Source organism: Piliocolobus tephrosceles, chromosome 2 (genome assembly GCF_002776525.5).
Source record: "Piliocolobus tephrosceles isolate RC106 chromosome 2, ASM277652v3, whole genome shotgun sequence".
NCBI classification, from domain to species: domain Eukaryota; kingdom Metazoa; phylum Chordata; class Mammalia; order Primates; family Cercopithecidae; genus Piliocolobus; species Piliocolobus tephrosceles.
In genome coordinates, this window is record NC_045435.1 from 103,265,062 (window position 1) to 103,289,952 (window position 24,891).

General features: G+C 45.3%; 1 protein-coding gene across 2 annotated transcripts in view; it reads left to right on the forward strand.

The window, feature by feature from the left end:
• The window catches only part of KLHL6 (kelch like family member 6), a 70,251-nt gene that overhangs the window by 1,786 nt on the left and 43,574 nt on the right, over positions 1-24,891 (forward strand). The window contains exon 1 of one of the 2 annotated variants that reach the window (XM_023187612.1): positions 14,208-15,076. The exons of the other annotated variant lie outside the window; for it this stretch is intronic. Coding sequence (XP_023043380.1) covers positions 15,051-15,076 — 26 coding nt within the window. The 5' untranslated portion in view covers positions 14,208-15,050. Of the gene's footprint in view, positions 1-14,207; positions 15,077-24,891 lie in introns of those variants that run through there. 2 annotated transcript variants of the gene reach the window in all.

Sequence of the window (24,891 nt, forward strand, 5' to 3'; positions counted from 1 at the left end):
TCTTTCTTTCTTTCTTTCTTTCTTTCTTTCTTTCTTTCTTTCTTTCTTTCTCTCTCTCTCTCTCTCTCTCTAGGTGCTTGGGGGAAAACTTTTCTTTGTAATTCATAGAGCAGGATCAGCAGGTTGCTGTGGGACTCATTAGGTCTCCTGTGTTGATAAGACAAGGAGATATCTGGGTTTGAGAGAAGTAGTGGCTGTTGTGCGCCAGACGGACACAGTTATCTGATTTTATTTTTGTAACAGCATGATGAAGGTGACTGATATCTCCTTTCACAGATGAGGAAATGAAAACTCAGCATTACATATCTGGTCAGTGCTGGAGCAGGGATTGGGTATGTTCTAGAAATCCTTGTTACGGCAATGCAAGCTGCCACTAGGTTTGCGGCTTCATTCCACGGGAAGTGTGTAAAATGTAAGTGTAACACAGCCATCAAAATGGGTTGATATAAACACATTACTTTCTCCACCAACCTTGATCACATGCTTTCACATTGACTGCAGCCCCTCTCAGGAGTGAGTAAAGTCAGGTTAACTCAATGTCCTGGGAACGCACATTTAGGTTTATCCTTTTGTATCCCTTGCTATCATAAAATGTGTACCTGGAAGCAGTTTTGTTAGTGGGTGCGCCTGGCTGTGGACCAAGCCCGCTGGCTGTGTGCCCTTGAGTTGATCACTGGTCTTCTCTGGTCTTTGGGTTTCTCGTCCTAAACGGGAATTTGGGCTCGGGTCCTTCCAGTCCTGCCGATCTAGGATGCTTAGGGAACGTCTCTGCTGGTCATCAGAGGAGGCGATGGCAATGAGAAGCTGGAGAACATGAGGGCGTAGGCATCTGACTGTGTATACAGAGCCTCCCCCAAAACTGCCTAGTCATGAGAGGAAATTCCTTCAATTCTTCTCTTCAGAGCAGTGACTTTTGCTTCTTCTCTTGGGATTTCCAACATGACTTTCCTTCTACAATGAATACTGTCCTGGAGACAGGATTCTTTTTTCCGGTGCTACTATTCATATCAACTCCTGTTTGTGGAGCGCTTACTGTGGGCCAGGCCCTGTAGCTTCCGTTTCACACACTCTCGTCCACTCCACCCTCACAGCAACCTGACAAGGCAGGGAGTCCTATCCCCAGTCTACCGATGAGGAACCAAAGTCTAGAGTGTCACGGTGAATAAAAAGTAGCCAAACTGGGATTTAGACCTAGGGCTGATGTTAAATCTGACATGGTCTCACTGCCTCTCTCGCTTTACATCTCAGGTTTCGAAAGGGGTTCTTTTTACGCTCAGGTTTAGGGAGGTCAGAGAGTCTCTCTGTCTCGGAGTCTTTTTTTTCTTGAGACAGAGTCTTGCTGTGTTGCTCAGGCTGGAGTGCAGTGACACAATCTCTGCTCACTGCAAACTCTACCTCTCGGGTTCATGCCATTCTCCTGCCTCAGCCTCCTGAGTAGCTGGGACTACAGGCACCTGCTGCCACACCCGGCTAGTGTTTTGTATTTTTAGTAGAGACGGGGTTTCACCATGTTAGCCAGGATGGACTCAATCTCCTGACCTTGTGATCCACCCACCTCGGCCTCCCAAAGTGCTGGGATTACAGGCGTGAGCCACTGCGCCCAGCCAGTCTGGGAGGCTTTCAACACAGCTCTTTGTGCTTCCGAGGGCCTGGAAGCTGGTTGTAAAATTAGGTCATTTTTTTCCTTTACTCATTGAGAAAATGCTTTTCACTAAGGGACCGACAATAGTTTATGAAACAGTCCCCTATGGACAGACATTTGGACCATTTCTAATTCACATTTTGCTATCACAAACAAAGTTGTAATGAATAACCTGAAAACCTGAAACATGAGTTTTTTTTCATACACATTTCTTGAAGGGGGTTTGCTGAGTCAAATGCATCTGCAGTCTTAGTGGTTATTGCAACTTCTCCTTGATCGGGGTTGAATCATGTTGCATTCCCCACGGCATCACCAAAAGAGGGTGTCATCCAACGGTTGAATTTTTACCAATCTGATAAATGAGAAAGAATATCTCAATTTAGCTTTAATTTACATTTTTCTTATTTTTAATAAGATCAAACATCTCTTCATAAATTTAGGAGGCATCTGCAGTTCTTTTTTTAGTGAATTGTCTCTTCACTGGCTTTCTGTTTTTCATGTATTTTTATATAATTAAATTTTATTTTTTATTAAAGATATGCAAATAGTAAACAAAGCGTTAAATAGTATTTAAAGGCTTATAATGAAAACCAAAAATTCCTCTTTCCTCCTCCACCCTGTCTCATGCACCAATTTCTATTTTTTTCTTCTGGCACTAGCTCTATATTTCTGCAAAATACACTTATGCTGCTCTTTCTTGATTTTTCTGTGTTAGACATCGTTTACTGATTTCAAATAAGGATTTAGTATGTCCACCTAACCCTCTTACCATATGCTTTCATTCCCTGTAATCTTTCAACATAATGTTATCACAACAAGAGTTTACATTATTATGTTCATGAAAATCTTGTTCTCTGTTGAGCCAAATTGCTCAATGATAACATTTCCTTTCTTGTAAACCTTTTTGTCTTTCCTGAAGTTATTAATTCACTCATTTTTTCATTTGCTTTGTTTTTGGCGTGTCTTTTGCTCACAGCCTTACAAAAACCTTTCATGTGGTCCAGTGCATCAAAGAATCTACCAGGTCCATTTCCTCAGAATCTTCCTGCCTTGTATCATCTTACACATGTTCCCTGGATTTGCAAGCTGGCTAGGATTCAGCTGCTTCTCCATCATTCCCTGGGACTGTCTGCTATGCTGAATGGAGCCTTCTCTCTTCAACCCCTATCTTCCTCTTACCCTCTTACCCTGATGAGCACATTCTAAAATAACTTCCTAAGAAAGAGTGCGTGGAAAGTAATTTTATATTTATTTATTTATTTATTTATTTATTTATTTATTTATTTATTTTCTGAGACGGAGTCTTGCTCTGTCGCCCAGGCTGGAGTGCAGTGGCACCATCTGGGCTCACTGCAAGCTCCGCCTTCCGGGTTCACGCCATTCTCCTGCCTCAGCTTGTCCAGTAGTTGGGACTACAGGCCCCCGCCACCATGCCTGATTTTTTTTTTTTTTTTTTTTTTTTTGTATTTTTAGGAGAGACGGGGTTTCACCCTGTCAGTGAGGAGAGTCTCGATCTCTTGACCTCGTGATCCACCCGTGTTGGCCTCCCAAAGTGCTGGAATAACAGGTGTGAGCCACCGCGCCCGCCCATGGGAAGTTATTTTTAAGGCCTTGCGTATATTTTTGTTTTGTTTTGAGACAGGGTCTCGGTCTGTTGCCCAGGCTGGAGTGCAGTGGCTTGATCACGGCTCACTGCAGCCTCCCTGAGTTCAAGCAATTATTCCACCTCAGCCCCCAAGTAGCTGGGACCACAGGCGTGTACCACCATGCCTGGCTAATTTAAAAAAAAAATTTTTTTTTGAGACGGAGTCTCCCTCTGTCGCCCAGGCTGGAGTGTGGTGGCGCCATCTCGGCTCATTGCAAGCTCCGCCTCCCAGGTTCACGCCATTCTCCGGCCTCAGCCTGCCGAGTAGCTGGGACTACAGGCGCCCGCCACCATGCCCGGCTAATTTTTTTGTATTTTTAATAGAGACAGGGTTTCATAGTGTGGGCCAGGATGGTCTCGATCTCCTGACCTCGTGATCTGCCTGCCTCCGCCTCCCAATGTGCTGGGAGTACAGGTGTGAGCCACCACGGCTGGCCAGTTTTTGTATTTTTTTTAGTAGAGATGGGGTTTCACCATGTTGGCCAGGCTGGTCTCGAACTCCTGACCTCAGGTGATCCACCTACCATGGCCTCCCAAATTGCTGGGATTACAGCTGTGAGCCACCCTCCATGCCTGGCCTTTCTTTGATTTTAAATAACATTTTGATATTTCACAATGATGTGCCTTGGAGGTGTGTGTGTGTGTGTGTGGGTGTGTGTGTGTGTGTTTTACTCCTACCATTTTGCTATGCATTTGATGAACCCTTTTAATCTGGAGAGTCACATCCTTTAATCCTAAACATTTCCTCATATTACTCCCTGGTAATTACATGGTCACTATTTTCCTTGTTCTCTATTTCTGGATCACTTACTCAGTAGATGTGGACTTCTAGAACAGTCTCTAGCTTTCTCATCTTCTCTCTCCTGTTGTCCATCCTCTTACCTTTCTGTTATACTTTCTGGAAGACTTTTCTCAATTTTATCTTCCAACCTGTTGAGAATCTCAGTTTTTAACTTCCAAGACTTTTTTCTTATTTTATTTATGAAGCTTCCTTTTTATAACATCCAGTTCTTGTTTCATGTGGTCATATTTTCATCTAATCTCTTTGAGGTTTATAATTTTTTAAAAAAACCACTCTTCTGTGTTTGTTTGTTTGTTTTTTTTTTTACTGTTTGTTTCCCTGTATTTTTCTCTTTGTTTAGTCTCTTTTATTCTATTTTATTTATTTATTTATTTCCTAGAGACAAGGGCTCCCTATGTTGCCCAGATTGTCTCAAACTCCTGGGCTCAAGCCATCCTCCTGACCCGGCCTCCCAAAGTGCTAGGATTACAGGCATGAGCCACCACACCTGGCCTCTGTCTTTTATTTTAAAGGCTATACTTAAATATCTGGTAGCCTTTAGATATCTATTCATATTTAAGAGTCAAGCACTAACATGGTGAAACCCCATCTCTACTAAAAATACAAAAAATTAGCCGGCGTGGTGGCATGCGCCTGTAGTCCCAGCTACTTGGGAGGCTGAGGCAGGAGAATCGATTGAATCTGGGAGGCGTAGGTTGCAGGGAGCTGAGATCACGCCCCTGCACTCCAGCCTGGGCAACAGAGTAAAGTGAGACTCTGTCTCAAAAAAAAAAAAAAAGAGTCAAGCACTAAAGAGCCAAATGGTTGCTGGGGTGGGATGGGGTGGGGTGAAGGCTTTGCAATGTAGTCATGGGACATTGAGCTCACTTTACTATTAGAAATTCACAAACGCCAGTGTGTTAAGCTCTTTGCCTTGGTGCCTTTCAGTATTTCCTTGGGTCTTACTTTCTTGTTCTCTTATGTGTGATCACCCCTGATTTTTGCAAAGACCTACTCCCCTAAAGAACAAGGAAAATGCAGAGGAAGTTTGTGGAAATTGCTGCTATTACCCAGTAACAATTCAGATTTTTGTTGACAATGAAACCAATGGCTTGTGTCATTTTTCTATATTAGGGAGAAAATCTGTTTGGCCACTCGTTATCCTATTGTCTCTGCCAGAAACTGATTCAAGCCCCAACCACACACATAGAAAAAGCAGTTTCAACAATGTATTTGTAGTGTCAGATGACCATGGAGTGGGAATATGTCAACCTAGAAATGTAACCTGGTAGCTGTAAACAGGGGCTACATTAGTAACTCAGGCAATGTATTTCCCTTTGGGGGCTTATTTAAAGTCTTGAGTGGAATGAGGAAGTTAGGAAAAAATGTATAGCTGACACTGAGTAAAGTAAAAGGGATAATAAAGCTTAAAAAGTCATATATAACATATGTTTAGTGTCAAACAGCCAGTATCAAGGTATTCAAACATTTTCACAGCAGAAACATTTGGGGAAGCATTAGTTTAACATTCATAACGTATTTTTAAATTTTATAAGACTACTCAGCCAGGTGTGGTGGCTCACACTTGTAATCCCAACACTTTGGGAGACTGAGGCGGGCAGATCATGAGGTCAAGAGATCGAGACCATCCTGGCCAACATGGTGAAACATCATCTCTACTAAAAATACAAAAATTAGCTGGGCATGGTGGCACGCACCTGTAGTCTCAGCTACTGGGAAGGCTAAGGCAGGAGAATCACTTGAATCTGGGAGGTAGAGGTTGCAGTGAGCCAAGATCTTGCCACTGCACTCCAGCCTGGTGACAGAGCAAAACTCTGCCTAAAAAAAAAAAAAGACTACTCATGTCTTTTAGAAGTCTAGTAAGAAAATGCCATTTGTGTAATGCTTTTGGGCATGTCCCCAAACCAAAGTCATTGCATAGTGCACAAGAACCCCATCTCCCAACGGATCTCCATCTAAACTACTGGTTCTCACCATCTGGGAAGCCCAATTCACTGCAAAATATGGCACACTCTATAAGTGACAGTGACCTGTGAGGGCAGCCATGCTGTGATTCCCAGAGTTGGCAGAGGGAGGGGAATCATAGTGATGAGGGGAGGGGTTATCAGGCTTTTCTCTGCCCTGTCTCATGACTGGCCCTTCCTACATGCATAGAAAAGCTTCCAAGCTGAGGCTGAGTCAACAGCAAGCTCCTTTGTTGATGCTGCTGCCTGGAATCCTTGTCTGGACTCTTACTCCTGTCTTGTAACCCCGTCTCTAGGTCTGGTTCCTTAAGGCTACGTTGAGAGGACTTTGCCCACCAGCTACAAAAATCAGGCATGAGGCCAGGAATGGGAAGGGTATTGTGAGCACAATCTATGCACTTGTTAATCATTATTACATATTAACCAATTACTTCACGGCAGAAAAGTGGAGCAAGAGACTACTCTTAAGCCACATGTAGATGTCATAATCCTGAGCTTTTTTTCCGTAATGGGGTAAGATGTTAGAAAAGAGTCAGCGAGTCCAGGTGATAGAATAAGTGCCAAGCACATATACACTGTGGAATACTATGCAGCCATAAAAAGGAATGAGATCATGTCCTTTGCAGGGATATGGATGAAGCTGGAAACCATCATTCTCAGCAAACTAACACAGAGACAGAAAACCAAACACCACATGTTCTCACTCATAAGTGGGAGTTGAACAATGAGAACACATGGACACAGGGAGGGGAACATCACACACCGGGGCCTGTCGGTGGGTGGGGAGCGAGGGGAAGGAGAGCATTAGGACAAATACCTAATGCATTCAGGGCTTAAAACCTAGATGATGGGTTGATAGGTGCAGCAAACCACCATGACACATGCATATCTATGTAACAAACCTGTACATTCCGCCCATGTATCCTGGAATTTAAAGTAAAATTTAAAAAAATTTTTTAAAAAGAGAATAAGTGCCAAGAAAAACAAAAATGAGTTAAGGCCATGTAGGTCTGTATTAAAAATCTGGCTAATAGCAAATGCGTTGAGGATTGCTGCTGCCACAGTGGGTACACTTGAGAACTCAAGTGAAACCGATGATTTTAACACCAGGGGCAGGCCCTATATTTTCCACTTTTAATATTTTCCAATATTGTGGATCAGAACCAATATGATAGTGAATATTTCAGTATTATATATCTATAATCCCTTATCTGCAGTTCCAAAATTCCCAAAGTGCTGATGAATGTAAAATTTTTCATAACTTATTTCATGGCTAAATTCAATTTGAATGGCACTTGTCAGGTCGGGGCACCTGTCCTGAACTGAGGTGAAGCTACTTACAGAGCCTTTTCTCTTTTTTTGAGATGGAGTCTTGCTCTGTTGCGCAGGCTGGAGTTCAGTGGTACAGTCTCGACTCACTGCAACCTCCACCTCCTGGGTTCAAGCGATTCTTCTGCCTCAGCCTCCTGAGTAGCTGGGATTACAGGTGCCCACCATGCCCGGCTAATTTTGTATTTTTTGTAGAGACGGGGTTTCACCATATTGGCCAGGCTGCTTTCAAACTCCTAACCTCAAGTCATCTGCCCGCCTCAGCCTCCGTGCTGAGATCCCTCCTGTGCTGGGATTACAGGCGTGAGCCACCGCTCCCGACCTCAGTCTTCATTTATTCCACTTAGGGAGACTCACTGCTGAAGTACTAATGCATTAGATTAAAGAGTGCTGGAGGTGCTATATAATATTTAAGATACGCTAATATCCAAAGAATTCTGAATGGCAAAGCACATCTGGCTTCCAGATTTTTGGGTAAGGGATTATGGGGCTTTCTGATAATGTTAACAGTTTTCATTTTGGTGTTATTTGTCTACCTTTTCTCACATGCATATCTTTCCAGAGTTTACATGCAATTTTGCATCTTGCTTTGTCCCCTCTTTTCATTATAATATTTTTCAACGGTGCTCCATACTTTTCATAATGACTATTATATTGCTACCAGTTTCAACAGAGGCATAATATGAAAATCATTCTCTCACTGTGGACATTTATTGCTTCCAGTATTTTGTTTTTATACGTGATGTGGTAATCTTTGTATTAAGCATTTTTCTCAGTTTGGAATATGGATGGCCAACATTTTTTCAGGCACTTTGCTGGATTCTTTTTATTTCATTCAATCTTCATAATATCAAGTAGATAGCATGGTGTCCATTTTATCCTCGGGGGAGCTCACTTTAATGGGAAGAGTGGTTTCCCCATGATGTCTAAACTGAAAACAGGCCTCGTCATAGTGAACAGAAATGTGGCTAACAGGTCATTTCCTATGACCCCTAAGCTCCCCAAGACTCCTTTGCTAGTGTAGGCTACATAAGCTGAAAATGAGGAGGAAATGTAAAAATTAGAGCCTCCTTGTGCTCATACATGCATGCACAGGCAGGATACTGTTGGAACATTCATTCCAGTCTATGTCTGGGGGCTGAGGTGACAGGCCTCCGTAGCAGCAATGACCCAGCATGCCTTAGGATATCAGTCTAGATCAAAGGGTTAAAAAAGAAATAAGGAAGCAGGGTCAGGGTGTGCAAGGTGAAAAGATAGTGTGCTCTGAAAATAAACATCACTGCGGCTAGAACCAGAAACTTGGTACAGCGGAAAGAATTTATGGTACTGGGTGCAATGGCTCATGCCTGTAATCCCAGCACTTTGGCAGGCCGAGGCTGGTGGATCACCTGAGATCAGGAGTTCAAGACCAGCCTAGCCAACATGGCAAAACCCCGTCTCTACTAAAAGATGCAAAAATTAACCGCGTGCAGTGTTGTGCGCCTGTAGTCCCAGCTACTTGGAAGGCTGAGGCAGGAGAATCACTTGAACCCGGAAGGCGGAGGTTGCAGAGAGCTGAGATCATGCCACTGCATTCCAGCCTGGGCGACAGAGCAAGAGATTCTGTGAAAAAAAAAAAAAAAAAAAGATTTATGGCACTGGGATTTCAGTCCAGACTCTGCCACTTGTTGGCTATGTAAATCTTGGAGGAATTGTTTGGCTTCTCTGAGGCTCAACACCGATGTCTACAATAGAGTGAGGCTAACAATTTATCTCTACCAATCCCAGCAAGTTGTGAAATGCAAATAGTAAAATGGATTCATTTATTAATTTATTTGCCCCAACACTTTATGCGTGGTAATAAGTCAGATTTCTTGGTTCTGAGAAACAGAAATCAACTCTGGCTTATTTGAGAAGAGAAATTTATGTAAATGATAGTAGGAACTCACAAAATCCCCAGAAGTCTGGAGAACCAAACCCAGAAGAAAAACAGGTGCAAGGGAGGCCAGACAGGGGACAGGACCACAGCCCGAAGCCACCCAGGACTCCTGTGGGGGGGACTTCCCTGCTGCTGTACAATGCTGGGGCCACAGCTGCACAGCTGCAGCCACTGGTGCTGCTGTCAGTGCTGTCTCTGGAAGCCGGAGGCTGCTGCTGCTCGTCCTGCCTCCACCCAAGCAGGCTCTCCTCCGTCCGGGCTTCTTGGTATCACCGGCTTCCAATTCAAAACTATTCGCTAGGCCTGCAATAGGAGCAGAACAGATGTTAAAGTACCATGAAAACTACACAGTTATGAGGGGATTCCATGACCCTTGTCACAAAGGCATCAGATATCTGGATCCTGAGACCCAAATAGGCAAGAAGGTAATTATTAGCACTTTCATTCCCCTGCTCCCTGCAAAACTGTGAGTAGTCCTGGGTACACTTGTGGGGATGTGTGGCATGAAGGCATCATCCATCATGGGTGGACTAAAAGCAGGTTGAAAATGCAAGCCATGTGAAGGCACTGACTACCGTGTTCTTCTCCTTGATGCCATTGCAATGGCTGGCACTCAGCAGACATCCTGTAAATGCGTGAAGTGAACAAACACTTGGATATTCCTCCTGCAAGTCCAGTCACTGATTAAGTAGCATCCTGGCCAGAGCAGGAAGTCCTCACAGAGTTGGGTGGGAAGCTATTGTGCAACTTTAGAAAAGGGAAAGATGATCAAATGTGGCTATCACAGGAAAAATGGGAAGGAACAGTTATAAAATCCAAAATGCCTCAGAATATTCTGGATTCAAGCAGTCGCTCATGTGACCACCTGCATATTGTGCCATGCATACAATGTGACTCTTGCAGTCCTTTTTTTTTTTGCACTGGGAGTGGGGAGAGGGGTTCTGCACCAGGGCAGAAGTGCGATCAGGTCCTTTGATTTTTCAAGGAAGTGTCATCTCTGTCACACCTACCCCCTGGTGTCTACAGCATGTGGATCTTATTTCAATCAATATTAGAAAATCTATTTTTCAATTTTAAATAATCTTCCATGCCAGGCTTTGTAAAAACATTCCCAACTAAAACACAACAGAGAAATATTTTCATCATTCGTAGCTCAAGTTGTAAGCTCTATCCCTGCATCAAACCCACGGATATGCAACTGTCTCTCCATGAAAAAGTTTTTTCAGGACAAGGATCTAACATGGTAAACACCAAACAGTCCACGAGAAGAGCTGGCCACATGCAGAGCCTTTGTGTTTTTGGTAAAACTGCCATGAGCTCAGCATCCATTTGTGCTGCTCCATGTTCCTTTATTGGTGAGCATTCTTTTGGTTTCAAGGGATAGGAAATCAAGTCAATTAGCTTAGGTAAAGAGAAAGGTATTTGGTCACATTATCAAATCATAGGAGGGCTGGGGTGCAGCAGAGCCCAGGGAGAAGGGGAACCAGGCCCTTGCACGCAGCGCTGGTGCTCTTTCTCCACCCCTCACTTTGCTTCTCTCTCAGGTTGGATTTCTCAGGTTGACTTCTGCCGCACTGTTGGGGGTTTGCCTGTTGGTTGCTATGAGACTCCTAGCCTTGGCTCTAGAGGGAAAATGAGGGACTTTCTCTACCTGTGGCTTGAAAAACCCCTGGGAAAGACTCTGATTGGTTCAGCTCCATTCAGTTACCCAGTCCTAGGCTAATCACTGTGCCAGGGAGGTGGGGCACAATGATCAGCCCAGCCTAGGTTAGGAGTCCACCCTTGGCCAAAGAGCTGTGCGTGCATGCATGTGTGTGTGTGCGTGTGTGTGTGTGTGTGAGAGAGAGAGAGACAAGCAGAAGACAGAAAGGTGGAGAGGTCTGTAATGACATGAGAGTTCCTGCCTGAGCCACATGATTTGGGGCCTGGGTGGGGAGAAGAACATTTCCCGATATGGAGAGATGCTGGACAAAAGGAAAAATAAAGTTCGCTAAAGAGGGATAATGAACACTACTTTACTTTCTTATTAGCCAATTTGTCGTACTTTTGCCTTTGCTGTGGCTGTCAGGAAGCTCCGTGGGATAACTTTCCTTAGCCTTAGTTTCAGTGATATATTCTCCTTCCACTTTAATTCCTTAATTTTTGTCTTCTTATTTTTATTGTTTTGCGTTTTATGATACTTCTGCTTCTTTTGTAAAAGCCTTCTTAAATTCTTTTGGTAAGCCCATCTCCGTGTAAAGATAAGTCTCCTTTGCTGTGAAAGAGTATCATTTAGGCAACCTACAAGTCCTCTGCCAGCTGTAAAGGCCAGCATTCTTTTATTGTATTTAACTTCTATGGAAAACTTTAAGGACACAATAATTACAAGAGTGCTGATACTGCTATGGCTTTTTTTTTTCTTGAGACTGAGTTTCGCTCTTGTCACCCAGGCTGGAGTGCAATGGCCTGATCTCAGCTCACTGCAAACTCTACCTCCCAGATTCAAGCGATTCTCCTGCCTCAGCCTCCTGAGTAGCTGGGACTGCAAGCGGGTGCCACTATGCCCGGCTAATTTTGTATTTTTAGTAGAGATGGGGTTTCACTGTGTTGGCCAGGCTGGTCTGAAACTCCTGATCTCAGGTGATCCGCCTGCCTTGGCCTCCCAAAGTGCTGGGATTACAGGCATGAGCTACCGTGCCCGGCCTCGTGCTATGGCTTTAAAACACAATCAAACCAAAACTAAGAGGTTGCATCACAGCCCTTTCTGAAGAGATGCTCTGGGATCTATAATAAATAATAGACACTCAGCAGGTTGGCATATAATGATTCAGGTCCAGAGTCAAGTAAGACCTTATTGGATTGAAAAGATCATGTGTCTTGTAGAGTAAGCTCAGGTTTACAGAGGGCTGAGTATCAAGGGCCTTTTGGTGTTGGGGGAATTATGGGAGAAGCAGAGGCCCAGTGGATAACTCCTGGAAGGTGGAATTTTATGGTATTATTGTGTATAGCAAACACAACACAAAAAAAATAGGACAGAAGAGAACAGAGATTAGGGAAAGTTAGGAAAGTGTCAGGTGACTAGCAGTGTCTTTAAAACTCAAGATAGCAGGCTGGGTTGGCAGATGATGTCTGTCTCATTAGCAGATTGGCCTGGAGATGGAGGGGGAGAGAATTCTTAGTAACTGCTATGAAAATCCTCATTCCTCCCATGCTCCTCCAGTGTACCACTGATGATTAGCAGGCTTTCAGTTAAGGAACATTGCATAGTATTATCTCTCTCTCTGTTTTTTTTTTTTTTTGAAATGGAGTCTCGCTCTGTCACCCAGGCTGGAGTGTAGTGGTGTGATCTTGGCTCACTGCAACCTCCGTCTTCCAGGTTCAAGCTATTCTCCTGCCTCAGCCTCCCGAGTAGCTGGGATTACAGATCACCACACCAAGACAGTTTTTGTATTTTTAGTAGAGACGGGGTTTCGCTATATTGGCCAGGCTGGTCTTGAACTCCTGACCTCAGATGATCTGCCTGTCTCGGCCTCCCAAAGTGCTGGGATTACAGGCTTGAGCCACCATGCCCGGCCAGTATTATCTCTCTTAATGTGAAAATACCTGGAGGGGAAGGAATGCAAAATGTTAAACTTTCAGAACTACAGTGTTGAGTGAATTTAGGGAATTTCCATCCGTCCATCCATCCATCCATCCATCCATCCATACATACATACATCCATGTATCCATCCATTTGACACAAATTTATTAAGTGCCTACTCTGTGGCAGGCACAGAGTTTACAAAGATGAATAAATTATGGTTCCTGCTTGACCTGGAAGTCATAATCTAGTTAGGACAGAGAGATAAGTAAATTGATGTTTACTGTACAGGATGATAAGTGCTATGATGGAGCTCTGCACAGGGGTTATGGTGGAGCTCAGCACAGGGGCCATGGGAGGTTTGCTATATGGGAGCTATAGGAGCATACAGAAGGGAATTGAATCATACTGAAGAAAGAGCAGTCTGAGAAGTCTTCCTGGCAGAGGTGATACCTGAACGGAGTTTTGAAGGATGAGTAGGCATTGGCCAGAAGGGGCCAGAGGGGAGAAAGGAAAAGAGAGGAGCATTCCAGGCAAAGAGAAACACATCTGGGAAGGTGCCACGCAGTGTAACCACAGGTAGAAGAGTAGGTTGGAATAAAGGACGTGCATGGGCCAATAAGGGTGAGAGATAGGCATGGTCAGACCGGGAAAGGTTTTGCTGGGTGAAGCTGAGGAGTTTGAAACATGACTTACAGATAGTGGGAAGCCATGGAAGAGTCTTTAAGCAGAAAAGAGATGTGATCCAAGATCTCCATTAAAATAATCCTTTGCACTGTGGGTATGGAGGGTCCCATCAATTTAGGCAGACCCTCAGGTAAGTTGCAAGAAACTGCAGTGAGAGGAGATGAGGGTTGGAATTAAGGTGTAGGCGGTGTGGATGGGGAGAAGGCCTCCAGCAACATTCACAGTCCTCTCTGCGGGCCCGCAGGGCAGCCGGGCCACAGAGAGCACGAGGGAGAGGCAGCACTGCCCAGCAGGGAAGGGTAGGGGGAAGTGAGGTTAGGAGGGCTGGAACACAAAGCGAACTGACTCCACTCTTTGCTGAGGGCCAGTTCTGAGCCTCAAGATTGTAAAGAGAAAGAGAAAGAGAAAGTGGTCTAACCTTATCAACCCTTTGCCTGCCCAGGCTATCCCATTTTAGAGCAAAGCTCAGAAACAAAACAACTCAAGTTCTGAACTTGCAATTTTTGAACACTTTGGAGACACAGCCACAGCTGTTATTAAAATACGTTCCCCTCTCTTATCCATGTCTCTGATAGAGACCACTGCTGGCTTTTAGGGTGCCTTCCTTTGACTGTTTTTTTGTTTTTGTTTTGTGTTTTTTAGAGTCTTGCTATGTTGCCCAGGCTGGACTTGAACTCGTAGCCTCAAGTGATCCTCCTGCCTTGGCCTCCCAAGTAGCTGGGACTACAGGTGTGTGCCATCACACCCAGCTTCTTCCTTTGAATGTAAATAAGTTACCTGGGAGGACCAATTAAAGATGGGGGCCCCTTTCTGGGGGTTGCAATCCATATTAGTGCACAAGGCTTGGCAGGTGTAGGGGACGCTGGATTTTAGCTCAAGTCAAGCCTGGCCTGTGCACTCCTGCGTGTAGCCCAACTGTGGCAGCTCCTCCTTCACGTCTAGATTCACAACTGCTCCCCATCCCCAGCTGGAGGAGTTCCTGTCTTCTCTGGATTCTGTGTCATGGAAGTCCAAGGGACAGGCCTGGCAGTCCGGATTCCTCTGTGGCAGCTGGCGGAGGGAGCAGCCTAGAACGCACGGATGATCATCTTTGCCTGTCACAAGGGATAACTTTTATGACTGGAGGAGCCTTAGCATTTGAATACCTTGGGGTGAAGATTGGGACCAGTGCCAACTTGCAAATTTCTAAATGGTTAGAACCAGGGAAGGCTCAGAAAAAAATCTTTAAGCAGAGGCTGATCCCTGACTTCTGGACAATGACATGGTCACAGGGAAGCCACAGAGTCCTGGAGGTGGGACTGGAAAGTGTTTGGGAAAAGAGGGTGATGTGGAGTCTCTGGGCAATAGTCTGGTCGAGATGTGGCGGTGGATGGTGAGCGCAAATGCGGACCCTGCTCCAGGCCCCGAGGGGAAGTGAGAATCTCAGCAGACCTCGTTCGGTTGGGAGGGAAGTGGGGTTTTGTTAGGGGAAGCCAGGTTTCATCTTCAGGAAGGAGGTGGAAGATGCGTAAAAACAAAAGCAAAAGAAGGTAAAGAATAACCCCCATGTTTTGTAAGTTAAACTCTCAGGTAGGAGGGCTTAGGGTAATCATCAATGGGGCTGGGTGTGGTGGCGTGTGCCTGCAGTCTCAGCTACTTCGGAGGCTGAGATGGGAGGATTGCTTGAGGCCAGGAGTTTGAGGCCAGCCTGGGCAGCAGAAAGATCTTGTCTCAGAACAAACAAACAACAAAAACGGACCTGGAGTTCCAATTCGGAGAATCGCTAGGGTTTCTTTTGTCCGATTGTATCACTCCGCCCTGCAAGCGACAGACATTCAGCTCAAACTGGTCCAAATATAAAGGGAAAAAAAAGAATTTGTTTGCTCATGGAATTAAAAAAAAAGTCTGGGGTAATGGTTTCAGGTATAGTTGGGTCCTTGTGCCCAAAGTAATGTTACCACGACTCAGTTTCTCTCTCCTTCTTAGTTCCGCTTTCCTCTGTGTGGGTTTCTCTCTCAGGGCATGTCTTCACACATGAGGACAAGCAGGTAGCCAGCATCTCCAAACTTTCATTTCCACCAACTCAGCAATTCTGGTGGGAAGACACGGCTTCTCTTTCTCAGGAATTCCAAAGAAAGTTCTGGAATTGGCTCTAATTTAATTGACTTCTTCCTATTCCCATCCCTGAACCAATCACTGTGGCTTGGGGCACGTAATATAGGACTTGAATGGGGCTCACCACTGGTCTAAGAGGTGAGGCTAGCATTACCCGTACCTCTCAGCCTGATATTGGAGGAGGGGTGATTCCCAGTGGAAGATCTGGGTGCTCCTACTAAAAGAGACAGGAGTAAGTTGAGCAGTCCAAACAAAAACTGTCCATTGTATCTTTGTGACTGTATCGTCACTAAAGCCTGACCACAAGTATTTGTTGTAATTGATGTTCTGTCTTGTCTGATCTTGCAGACAGAGCAAGCGCTTCTTTCTGTCATAAACTTGAATGGCTGAGTTTCATGGCAGGCTGAGGCATCAGTAATGGTCTGGTGGGACTTCGAAGGATTCTGCCTCCCTAGGAACATGGCTAGAGTTTTCATCTCCATAGGGGCCATGGGCAGTGTCCTTGAGGAGTGATGAACTAGGGCAAGAAGCTTGGCAGAAGGGAGTTCTTTCTTTTTTTTTCTTTCTTTTTTTTTTTTTTTTTGAGATGGAGTCTCACACTGTTACCCAGGGTGGAGTGCAGTGGTGTGACCTTGGCTCACTACAACCTCTGCCTCCCGGGTTCAAGCAATTCTCCTGCCTCAACCTCCCAAGTAGCTGAGATTACAGGCACCACACCTGGCTAATTTTTTGTATTTTTAGTAGAAACGGAGTTTCACTATGTTGGTCAGGCTGGTCTCGAACTCCTGACCTTGTGATCTGCCCGCCTCAGCCTCCCAAAGTGCTGAGATTCCAGGCATGGGCCACAGCGCCTGGCCCACAGAAGGGAGTTCTTTTGAGGACTGCTGATGCTTAGAGTCAAGTTGGGGCAACTCTAGGCTTCCAGCTCATCTGTCAGTTTGGAGCAAAGCTGGCAAACGAATGAGATTGCCACCAGATTCAGGAGGTAGCCGTAGGCCTCATGGAAGTCTAGGAAGGCTGTGTCTCAGAAGATGAAAGGAAGGATCCATAGTGAGGCAAGACTTTCCAGAAACATATCTTTCCCAGCACTATGGCCGATTGTTTCCATGATCTTGATCTTCGTTCAATCTCCTTCTCAGGAGGAGGCCTGTGTTGAGAAGTAGGAGTGATCTCTTTCTGGGCAGAGGTTCTCAAAGTTTGTTTTGCAAAGGAATTATGGGTGGGAGCCAGGGACACCTAATTAAATACATACCTCCAGCCCTACTGCTAGAGATTTGGCTTCACTAAGTCTAAGCTAGGTGGGGTACAGGATTCTGCATTCTGAATAAGCACCCAAAGGTTCTGATGCGGCTCATTCAGGAAACACACTTTGAGATCCACCTCTTGAGGCTGGAGTATCTGAGGCCAAGGATGTAAGCAGGACTTTAGCATTGAGACAGGGTCCATTATGATAAAACTTAGGGGACAGCTTGAGCTCAGAAACAGGGCAGAGATGAATGTTTATGGGCTTCCCTTGGTTAGTATTGGCTCAGGTTTTGGTGTCTTGAACTAAGTGGTGCTGGGGACCATAGAGAGAGATGCCATGTCATGCTAGGTCACGCTTGCATCTGCTGACTCCCTGCTTTCTTTGCAGTGGAACCCCCTTTGATTGACTTCATTGTGTTTATATCCAATAATCCTTTCTTAACAATAGTCTTCATTGTGTAGTACATGCTGACTACTTTAAAAAACTTTTAAACAGATTGTATACATATGGACATAGTATTCTTAAGTAGAATTTAACTCATTTTGCAACTAATGTTGAAGCCACCCCAACACAGAATATCTCGGTGAAACAGGGGAGTTCATTCCTGGTATAAACGGGGATGGTGAAGAAATCAGAGGAAGGACAGAACAGGGGGCAGACTGGGGTGCAGCTGGTGTAGGAGTGACATAGTGGGGGTTATGGGGTGGGTATTTGTTTATAGGGTTAGAATGAGGGTTACAGGAGGCAGAGAGTTCAGAGGTCTGGAGTTATAGGGAAGGGGTCAGCTATAATGGAGTTGGGCTGGGTGAAATATTCTGAGTTGGTGAAGTTTACAAACTACAGGAGCTTGCAGAACTCATTGAAGTAGTGCAGGTAAGTCAAATGCTTGAGTGTCCTCTTCAAGCTCTAGGCCCTGGACTCGGGAGTGTGATAGGAGTTCCCTAGTGGCGGTGGAGGGCCTCATCCTCCAGGGATGTTTGATAGTTCTTGGAGGTACAGATTCCTGTCAAAAGCAAGTGCAAAGGGACTAGGAAGGCCAAGTTGGTTGATTCATTCATTCATTCACTCACTTTCTCTAGGGACCATCCCTACGTGGTGGTGGCACCGCTCTGGCCCTTAGATACATTGCTGAGCATGGCACACCCTCACTCAGCTGGCATTCTAGTGGGGTGGCAATAGTTAGCAAATAGGTAATCTAATTTCAGGATGTGCAGAGCTATGAAGAAAAATAAAGGAAGTGAAGAGGCAAAGGAGTGGCGATTTTAGATTCGGGGGATTGCAGGGGAGAGCATCTCTGAGAAGGCGATGTTTGGCAGAGACCTGAGGTGCAGAATCCTGGTGGAGACTAGAGAGGTGTGCAGCCAGGCAGTGTTTGCGGCATGGCCCGACTTCATGCTGGGAGATTCTTGGGCCTGTGGATATTTTCATGACTGTTGTGGGAGACAAGCTTGCTGGGTCAGGCTCTATTTTGGGGTCGGCACTGACTCACCGCCCAGGTATTGGGCAACTGGTACACTGCTATGAGATTGTTTCTGCTGTAAAATGAGGATCCTCCTAGCTACCTCTGTTTTACAACAATCTCATGAGAATTGGTCAGTGTCTTTCTACAAAGTGTTTTTATTACACAATATCTTGCATGTATGCCACGGGGTAAGTTGTCAGCAACCAACTCAGCTGTGTTCTCAGAGTGTAAAGTTCAGGCTGGTCCACTGAGCACTGACACTGAGTTGACCCCCCAAAAATGCCTTGAACTCCTGCTGATTTTCTTGGTTTTTGTGCATTGCTGAGCTCCTGATTCAGAGCCTGAAGCCCTAGGTTCTGGTCCCCATTCTATTGCTGCCAACCCATGGGGACCAAGCTTTGCCCGAGTGTGTCCATAGATCTCCTGGGGGAGCAGCAGGAGGCCTGGGTGAGCAGCAGGAGGCCTGGGAGTTTAGTCTATGAGGAATATGCAGATTTTCCCTTAGTTTCATCTTATCCATGTTCAGCAGGGTGGCCATGGCCAAGGGAGTGTATTTAAGTGGCAGAAAATTCGTGAAAATATTTCAAAGGAGACAGAGAAATGCTGAAACTTGGGGAGTCAAGGCTGGTAAAAAGATCCCTGGGGAGAAGGACACTGTCTTGAGGGCACTTTCTTTCTCTCCCATGAACTGAGCTGAGGCGTTTGGGCCGATTTGTACACAGCGCTAGCCCTACGCTTGCTCTGGATGGATGGTCCACAGCAGTGCAGCAACTCGGACACACAGGTACCTGATACACACCTGGCCAAATGCCGGTGAGATAAGGGTTGTGTGTCAGTGTGGTGCTTGGTCCACTTACCCCTTCATGTCTCCCACCAACCTGCCAAGATTCCTCTGATCTGGTCCAAAATACCTTCCCCAATTGAATGCTGATGAGGTTCCAGGTATCGTGCTAACGCCTTGGTGTACTTCATCTTACTTATCCTTCTGTGCAGCTCACCGAGATGGGGACTATTATTACACCATTTTACAGATGAGGAAGCTGAGGTTCACTCACTTGTACTAAGTCACACAATGAGTGAGCATCAGAGCCCAGACTAGACACCAGTCCCTCCCCCGCCTGCCAACAACCAGGTGGCCGCTCTTTTTCCCCTGCCCTCCCCAGGCTCCTGGAAGTCCCTTTGCTTGTGCACATGCAAACTCACACAGACACAAAGCCAGACGTGCTGGAGAATTTACCTTCTCGTGGAGGGCCTGTAACCAAAGACAGCCAGGGCAGCCAGAGAGTATCATGGCCCTTGCCTCTTGGTAGGACAACTCAGAAGTGTCTTTTCCAGAGGTCCCTGCGGGATCAAGCTGAAGCCACTTTCTGCATGACTCTTGTCTTGCTGGGCTTCCTACCCACCTTGTCTTGCTCCCCTGCTCCCTTACGTCACTAGCACAGGAGGTCTACTTCCGGGGAATCCAGATGCCCGATCAGGCGTGGGCTGAGCTGGGGCAACATGATATCAAGTGACTGTGATTCCAAACAAGAATTTGAGGCCGGGCACAGTGGCAGACGCCTGTAATCCCAGCACTTTGGGAGGACTTCAGGTGTTCCTTGGAGTGCAAAGCATTGACTTAGAGCGAGATTCCGTCTCAAAAAGAATTCGGAAGCCGTGGCTAGGAGTGACAGCCCAATTAAGAGTCTGGATGACCCTAGAGAACCCAGTAATGAGTCAGATGGGAAACACATTGACTTAGGTGCTCCTTGGAGTGCAAAGCATTGACTTAGACCATTGGAACATTCCTCCTGTAGACTTGATTATACAGATTCAACCAAATTAACCTCTCACTATCTTAAAGTCACAGTCCAGGTGAAATAACATTTCTAAATGTCATGTTGGTGGATCTCTAGAGATGTGTTGCCTCAATTATGTGAAGCTTATTTGACCCCATGATCACTGTCCACCCTGTCCTGCTGAATTTCCTGTTTCCCATGTATTTATTTATATGACATTCATACGGGTGACATTTGCTTTGCTTCCTGAGATGACTGTAGGTCTGGGTGACCCCAACACCTGAGTTCAGAACGGATGGCAAGAACTGCGCTAATACGGTAGCTACTAGCCACATGTGGCTGTTGGGCATTTGAATTGTGCCTAGTCTGCACTGAGATGCTTTAAGTATAAAATATACATGAGGCTGGGTGCATTGGCTCATGCCTGCAATCCTAGCACTTTGGGAGGCCGAGGCGGGCGGATCATGAGGTCAGGAGTTCAAGACCAGCTTGACCAACATGGTGAAACCTCATCTCTGTTAAAAATACAAAAAGTAGCTGGGCGTGGTGGTGGGTGCCTGTAGTCCTAGCTACTTAGAAGGCTGAGGCAGGAGAATTGCTTGAACCCGGGAGGCAGAGGCTGTAGCAAGCCAAGATTGCACCACTGCACTCCAGCCTGGGCAATAGAGAGAGACTCTGTCTCAAAATATGTATATTTATTTATATGAGAGACGGTCTTTGAAGACACAGTATGAGAAAAAGTATGTAAGTTATCACATTAGTAATTTTAAAATATTTCTTTGGTGTTGAAATTATATTTCAGGTATATTTTGGGTTAAATAAGATATGTTATTAAAGTTGACTTTTATTTTTTTCTTTTTACTTTTTAAAAGTGGGAGCCAAGCGTGGTGGGGCTCATGCCTATAATCCCTCACTTTGGGAGACAGGTGGGTGGATCGCTTGAGCCCAGGAGTTTGAGAGCAGCCTGGGCAACATGGTGAAACCCCATCTCTACAAACATTGCAAAATTAGCCAGACATAGTGGTTCACGCCTGTAGTCCCAGCCACTTGAGGGGCTGAGGCAGGAGGATCACTTGAGCCCTGGAGATGGGGACTGCAGTGAGCTGAGATGGCGCCGCTGCACGCCAGCCTGGGCAACAGCGTGAGACACTGTCTCAAAAAACAAACAAAAAACGTGGTGACTAGAAAATGTAGAATGCTGTAGATAACTCACATTACATTTCTGTTGGGCAGCCTTGCTCTAGACACTCCAACAAAGGGAGGCTTGGAGAGTGATCTTCCAGCTCCTCCAGGGAAGTACGCTGAGCTGAGAAGCAATCATACGCTGTCTCTGAGAGCAGATTCTTTATAACATCAGGAGGCAGCGAGGCAAGCCCTACATGACATTACTTTTAAAGGCTGGTGATGATGGTTCTGCAGACAGCTCTGTGCTGCTGGCCAAGAGGGTTAGTGGCTGAGGAAACTGGCCTGTAAATTGGTCACCTGCTCTGACATCATCACGGCTCCCCCAGCTCCGGGTGGGGATTTCTTCACTTTTCAGAGGCCCCGGAATTCACCTTCGCTCTTTCTTTCTTGTTGTCATATTCTTGTGAGGAGAAAGAGGCCAGCTGAGGGAAAACAGAAGAGGGGAGGGAAGGAAAGGGTAGGAGGATTACCATTGATTAAAACAACAAGGACAGAGGGGGAAGGACAGAGGGGGAAGGACAGAGGGGGGATGATCTCCTTGGCTAAAACAAAAGATTCAAAAAGTCAGCAAGTCAAGTGTCTAGTGATTTTCTGTATCTCTGTCTCTGTCTCTCTCTCTCTGGAAGTCTTTTGACTTTTGAATGTTCCTGGGAAGCCATAAGCAGTTACCTTTGTTTTGCAGATTAGGAAAAGGGGTAAAAAACGGATGAGTGGCCAGGCACAGAGGCTCATGCCTGTAATCTTGGCACTTTGGGAGGCTGAGGAAGCAGGATCTCTTGAGCCCCAGAGTTCAACACCAGCCTGGGCAACAGAGTGTTGTTTCTACAAAAATTAAAAAAATAAATAAATAAATAAAATAAATAAATAAAAACAGAGTGTTGTTTCTACAAAAATTAAAAAAATAAATAAATAGTTGGGTGTGGGTGCCTATAGTCCCAGCTACTGGGGAGCCTGAGGGAGGAGGGTCACTTGACGCCAAGAAAAGAAGAAAGAGAGAAAGAGAGAGAGAGAAGAAAGAAAGAAAGAAAGAAAGAAAGAAAGAAAGAAAGAAAGAGAAAGAGAGAGAGGAAGGAAGGAAAGAAGGAAAGAAAGAAAGAAGGAAAGAAAGAAAAGAAAAGAAAAGAAAGAGGGAAGGAAGGAAAGAAAGAAGGAAAGAAAGAAAGAAAACGGAAGGAAGGAAGGAAGGAGGGAACTGATGATTGATTTCCAGAGATAAATAGGTGTGGGATAGAGAGTGGGGGCAGGACTTAGGAGTGTTATCCCCTCTGTGTTGAGATGGAACTCCCAGCGTTTGGAATTACATCACCAGAGCTCCACCCAGGGCCTTTGCATTTCAATGACTTGGCTAGGAGATAATGGCTCCCTAACCTGTTCCTGTGTCTGTAGCTTAGAAAGTCCAGTGACAGATGTTTGGAGACGTTCCCTAGTGGTGTGGCTACTGCCTCAATTATTACATTTTCTGAAAAAAGGCTTTCACATTGTCACAAGCCTCCCAGCTCTTTTTGGGTTCATCTGATACTTGACTCTAGTAGCACCCATCACCTGCAAACAAAAGTGAGAACACATCTGTTTAAAATGTTCTCTTTGAGTCCTGCCTTTGCTCATCAACCTTCAATGACTCACCATTGCTCACTGAGTAAAAACCTAACTCCCTATCCTGCCTTCAGTGCCCTCCACCAGCAGGATCCAAGTTATGTTTCCAGACCACCATCTCATTCCTGTCTCTCATATCCCCGAGCTCCAACTGAATCACATGTCTGCTAGTTTCTCTACATGCCTCATGCCCTTGCATCTTTATGGCTTTACTCACTATGCTTGTTACCTAGAAATCCTATCCATAATCTTCACATTTCAGAATTTTCCTTCTCTATGAGTAGCCATTCTTGGCCTCCAAAGCACTTTGTAGTTCTCTTATGGCCCTCGTAGACTGTTATTTGGGCATCAATGCCCTTGCTAGGTTGTGCACTACAAGGGTCTGGGGTGGATACAGACTGCCAGTATTAGTCAACTTGGGCTGCCATAACAAAATACCATGGACTATGTGGCTTAAACAACAGAAATTGTTATTTCCTCACATTTGTGTAGAGTCTGGAAGTCTAGCATCAAGTTGCTAGCATGATCTGGTTTCTGGTGAGGGCTCCCTTCCTGGCTTGTAGATGGCCACTTTCTCACTGTGTCCTCACATGGCCTTTTCTCGGTGCATGAGCAGGAGTGGTGGGGTGGGTGTGGAATCTCTCTTTCTGTTCTTATAAGGACACTAATCCTATCAAATTGAGATCCACCTTTATGATCTCATTTCATTTTAATTACCTCTTAAAAATCTTATCTCCTAATATAGTCACATTAGGGGTTAGGGTTTCAACATATGAATTTTGTGGGGGACACAATTCAATCCGTGACATTCCATACTTGGTCCCCAAATTCATGCCCTTCTTATATGAAAAATACATTCATTACATCCCAACAGTTTCCCAAGTCTTAATTTATTCCAGCATCAACTCTGAAGTCCAAATTATTGTCTGAATATCATCTAAATCAGATGTGGATGAGACTTGAAGTACAATTCATCCTAAAGCAAAATTCCTCACCAGCTGTGAACCTGTGGAACAAGACAAGATGTGTGCTTCCAAAATACAATGATGGGACAAGTGTGGGAAAGACATTCCCATTCCAAAAGGGAGAAATATGAAAGATGGAAGAAGTGAGGTGTCCCAAGAAAGTCCAAAACCTAGTGAGATAAATTCCATTAGATTTCCAGGCTTCAGAATAATCCTTTTTGGTTTGATGGTCTTCCCTTCCAGCCCACTGAGGTGGCAGCGTCACCTCCATGGCTGTAGGTGAGAGTCCTCCCAACTGATGGAGGCTGTCTGGCTTCCTGAACTGAGGCAGTGGCCCTAATTATCTCTGAATCACCCTTAGGGTAATTTTTCCCTCTTCTTGAAGAATAGTGCAGGCTGGGCGCAGTGGCTGACGCCTGTAATTCCAGGACTTTGGGAGGCTGAGGTGGGTGGATCACCTGACGTCAGGAGTTTGAGACCAGCCTGGCCAACATGGCGAAACACTATCTCTACTAAAAATACAAAAATTAGCCAGGCGTGATGGCGAGTGCCTATAATCCCAGCTACTCCAGAGGCTAAGGCAGGAGAATCGCTGGAACTTGGGAGGCAGAGGTTGCAGTGAGCCGAGATGGCACCACTGCACTCCAGCCTAGGTGACAGGGTGAGACTCTGTCTCCAAAAAAAAAAAAATAATATTATAAAAAGTGCATGTCCACAGCTGCTGAGTACCTCATTGTTTTTTACTGTCAAATCCAAGAAGTCTGACAGCCTTCCTTCAATTGTCTTGTCTCTTCCCCTTCGGTTCAAACTGGCAGTGTTTCTTTCTGTTCCTATAACTCCATGAGCATTTTATTAAATGATAGTCCAGCCACATTTTTGGTGATCTCTTCAGAACATGCTTCCTCATTTTTCTTAGAATGGGTAGACTGAGAATTTTCCAACTCTTTAATTTTTTGTTTCCTCTTGCCTAAACATTCTTTTTCTAATTCACCCTTCTCCCTTTGCATTTTACTACATGCAG